Source organism: Limulus polyphemus, unplaced genomic scaffold (assembly GCF_000517525.1).
Source record: "Limulus polyphemus unplaced genomic scaffold, Limulus_polyphemus-2.1.2 Scaffold5881, whole genome shotgun sequence".
NCBI classification, from domain to species: Eukaryota; Metazoa; Arthropoda; class Merostomata; order Xiphosura; family Limulidae; genus Limulus; species Limulus polyphemus.
This window is the reverse complement of record NW_013671491.1, coordinates 28,693-33,437: the sequence shown is the minus strand read 5'-3', so window position 1 is coordinate 33,437 and position 4,745 is coordinate 28,693. Positions and strand designations below refer to the sequence as shown.

At 37.7% G+C, this 4,745-nt stretch overlaps 1 protein-coding gene across 1 annotated transcript in view; it reads right to left on the bottom strand.

The window, feature by feature from the left end:
• Nucleotides 1-4,745, bottom strand: part of LOC106473097 (regulating synaptic membrane exocytosis protein 1-like) — a 40,842-nt gene that overhangs the window by 26,943 nt on the left and 9,154 nt on the right. The window contains exon 3 of the mRNA XM_022401596.1: nucleotides 1,627-2,851. Coding sequence (XP_022257304.1) covers nucleotides 1,627-2,851 — 1,225 coding nt within the window. The remainder of the gene's footprint in view (nucleotides 1-1,626; nucleotides 2,852-4,745) is intronic.

Here is a 4,745-nt window from a genome sequence, read left to right as displayed (position 1 = left end):
TCTTCAAACTGAGGTCGATGGAATATGAAGCTACTAAGGAAAAAGTGAGAATGAACAAAAAAAAAACAGTGACAAACAAAAGAAAGACAGGTGTATTACAGAACCGGAAAATATGGGGGAAAAGAAGGAAATATAGAAGAAAGGCCCGGTGAAAGAAAACGAAAAAATGTGATGGAAAAAACATTTGGAAAAGAGAATGAAGCAGGAAAATTAAATGCTGGGAATGAGAGAAAGTCATAATGAGACACATAGGAAGAGAGTGACATGATGAAAAGTACGAGTAGAGATGAAGAGGAAGGATAAAAAAAGAATGGGGGGAAGACTAAGATTAAACAGAAAGACAGAGAGAATGAAGACTGAAGCCACGGAAAAGACAAAACCAGAGAGGAAAAGTATAGAAAGAGAGAAACATAGCAAAAGGTAAAAAAGCAAGATATAATTAAGAAAAATATGTTAAACAAAAAAAAAAAGAAAAAGGCTGGGTGTGGACAGTGGAAAACATAAAGATAATAAAAGAGCAGTGATAAAAAATCTGCAAGAAGAAGAAAAAAGGTGAAGAGAGAAAAGTGTGAATGATGTAACTTCTGGCCAATGTGTTAGAGAACGAATGGAAAAGTATAACAAGTGGTGTGTCGTGCAGCCAAAACAATAACAGGGGTGATAGTTTAGCTAGTTTCTCTTGCTTAAACTGGGGTATTCCAAACTATCAGTAGATGTGCTCTACTGGACCTTTACTTCACATACCAAATTTCAAGGCAATCTATTAAGAAATACCCAAGATATAACATCTCCAATTTTGAATGAGTTTCTTCCTATTATCTTCTCTTCACACCAATATATCAACCACACTATACTTGCTATCTCTAATGTGTATAACAATATATCAACCACACTATACCTGCTGTATCTAATCTGTATAATATATAAACCACACAATACCTGCTATTTCTAATCTGTATAATATATAAACCACACTATACCTGCTGTATCTAATCTGTATAATATATCAACCACACTATACCTGCGATATCAAATCTGTATAATATATCAACCACACTATACCTGTCACATCTAATGTGTGTATAACAATATATCAACCACGGTATACCTGCTATATTTAATGTATATAACAATATATCAATCACACTATACCTGCTATCTCTAATGTGTATAACAATATATCAACCACACTATACCTGCTATCTCTAATGTGTATACAATATATCAACCACACTGTACCTCCTATCTCTAATGTGTATGACAGGTATAGTGTGGTTGATATATTGTTATACACATTAGATATATATCTAATGTGTATAACAATATATCAATCACACTATACCTGTCATATCTAATGTGTATACAATATATCAACCACACTGTACCTGCTACCTCTAATGTGTATACAATATATCAACCACACTATACCTGCTATATGCAGTATTATCAAGGCCTTTCAGTCAATACCATGGCCAATTAGGCTGGCTGGAATACGTTACATTGCAGCTTCAAATTTTGACCTTACATTCCACATTGCTAACCAGTTGGCCACACTCAACCCATGTCGAGTGAAATAGCACACACTATCTACTCAAATAAATCCACAGTGTTTCACGACATTCCTACCTTTTTCTAAGCCACCTAGGTTAGGTCCTCCCAAATCCTCCTCGTCGCAGCTGGACCAATCAGAGATTGCTGTGACGTCCTCATCCGAGCTACTTGGAGATCTGTGACGCTGTTTCTTGCTACGTCTATGTTTATGAAGTCTAGTTCTCACGTGTTCGGAATTTTCGGAGACAATTAAGTCGCTTTTAACATCTTTCCTTCGTCCATAACAGCCAGCGTGCCCCCTGGTGTCAGTATTCGACATTAATGGGGAACTAAATCCTGAAATACCCTTTTCGCTTTCGTCTCCAGGTGAGTGATATTGTCTGTCTGCGTCACCTGAGTATGCTACTAGCAGATCATTTTGGTGATCTTGATATGGTAAACAAAGATCACTAGGAACCTCTCTAATATATTTACCTTTTATATGCCTTGAATTTTCTGAATCTCCTCGACTTCTATATTGCGTGTCTCGTCGACTTGTTTTACGATCATATGTGGGTGTGCGATAAGTAGCACGCCCCCTATCGGTGTATCGCTCTACCTCACTTTCATTAATTCGTTGTGACCGTCGTTCTACGGAACCGTCTCTGGAAGTCGCTCCCCTAGCTCTGTAATCGTCTCGAGTTATAGGGTTATGGAACTGGACGTCTTCACGCTTAATTTCTCGCGTTCCTCTCCTTCGGTCACGCTTTGAAGCCTCTCGCGTTCTTTCTAACCCTGTCTCGTGCAGTTCAGTGTCATCTCTTGGAGGTGGTGATGGTGAGTAGTCTCTAGACCGCGCTCCATCCCTCTGCATGTGGCGCCCTCTCTGAATATCATGTGGAAAATGTTTTTCGTCAGCAGCGTCAACTCGTGGTTCTGAACAAGACCGTCTTCTCTGGCGATCGCTGTTAGGTGGTGATCTTCTCTCAGAGTGGGACCGCCCCCTATCGCGTAATGTCAAATCAGCAGTTCTTAGAGCACCTTCACGTGACTGTCGCTGAACAGAGTTTTGTCTCCGAAGATCCCGACTCTTAGAACTTCCGGACCTTTCAAGAGAGCCACGTCTACTTCCGGGTAGAGACTGTTCACCTCCAGGATGGAGCGAGTTGGACCTGTCCAGGGGTATGTTCTCGCTCTCCGTACTATGAGATTTCTCTAATATTGGGCGGTACAAAGGATCACTCAGGTTGCCATGCACCCACTGACCAGTCTTGGTGAATAGTTCTTGTTTCTTCCGACACAGGATGCAAACCCAGATAACCTGACAAAAAGAGATTAAAAAATTATTTATTACCGATAGCATTACAAGATGTGATCAACAATTGTTGTTATAATTATTGCTATAAATGTTAAAATCCTCCTGAAAGAAAACCAAATAAACAATTGAGTACAATATTTTAACCAACTTACATCACATAACATAAACATCAGACTCCACTGTCAAGTAATGTCCCACCTAACAGAAACACCAGACTTCAGTAAGGAGTAATGTCCCACCTAACAAAAACCCCAGACTTCAATATGAAGGATCTGTATCACCTAACAGAAACAACAGACTTCAATATGAAGAATCTGTACCACCTAACAGAAACAACAGACTTCAATAAGAAGGATCTGTACCACCTAACAGAAACAACAGACTTCAGTATGAAGATTTGTATTATCTAACAAAAACACCAACTTCTTAAAAAGTTTTGAAGTTTAATTTTCTATATAATACAGATGTTGAGTATATTATATTCAAAAAAGTCTTCGGTGCCTCCCCACGTAATTACAGCATAAGTCTGGACGTCTACTCACGTTCTATATGATGACCATGCTCTATATGTCAAACAACAGCTCTGCGGCGTAGTTTTAATTGCAAAAGACTTCTTCGTAAGATTGTCTTGTCCAAAGCACAGCACTCATCGCTGTTACTCTCCATAATCAACCTTGTGTAGAAGGGCGATGGTTGACTGGCATGCTTTCATATAGAATATCTTGAATCCCCGTTTCATTCTCCAGCTGCTTCAGACATGCAACCACTGAATGGGAGGTAAAACTGGCAGCCTTATGTCAATGAAGCCACATCCTGTTGGCCTCGTTACCAGACACAGAGATATTTCTTGATTATGTTACGTACTATTGCCTGGAGCACGTGGGTGGCTTTTGCACTGACCTTTGACTTCGTAGATTCTCACTTATTACAAGATGCCACACTTTGCTTGCCATGGCTGGGATATGACTCATTGCAGGTCTTTTTCTGTATGGTCCTGAAACCTAATGATGATTCACATTCCTTTATTTTCCAATACCATTAAGTACAAAGGATATCGTCTGTTTAGGAAATTCTAAGGCCCCGATCTGAACACATATTTATGATCTGTGTGTACGAAAATATTGCGTCGGAAAGAGCTTTCTCACACTTCCCAAAATCGATCAATGTTTGGTGTCATCATGCTACCTAGGAACCGAAACTTCATACCTGATGGTTGTCACGTGACTTTCTTATTTGCATATTCAAAATAGTTTTAACATAATGTACTCAGCATACGTACATATGTTTGTGTACATGTACACGTATAAAATAGGCTTACCGTTATTACCAAAAGTTGTCTAGTTTTGCCATCATATTGAATCACCTCCGATTATATCAGTTATATATAAATATTTCAACTTCCTTCATTTTTATAAGTTTGTTTTTTTGTTTTGTTTTTAAACTGAAATATTATATACATGTAAATTAAATCAGATTTTTTTACTCTCATGTAATATGTTCTTATCACAAAATCACATTGTTTCAGTTGTAAAAACAATAAATATCCGTAATAAGAAATGTTCTTGTCCTCTTACGTAAAGCTAATCTAAATTATAGTGTTTGTTCTTGCTGTCAGTTTTTGTATTATGAAAATATTGCAACCATAGGAGTGTAGTATTCAGGTTATGAAACAATATGATATTGTCCAGTTTATGAAATAGTATGATAGTTCAACAATAATGTAGTGTCCAGGTTACGAAACAATATGATAGTTGAACAATAATACAATATCCAGGTTACGAAACAATATGATAGTTTAACAATAATACAGAATCCAGGTTACGAAACAATATGATAGTTCAACAATAATGTAGTGTCCAGGTTACGAAACAATATGATAGTTTAACAATAATACAGT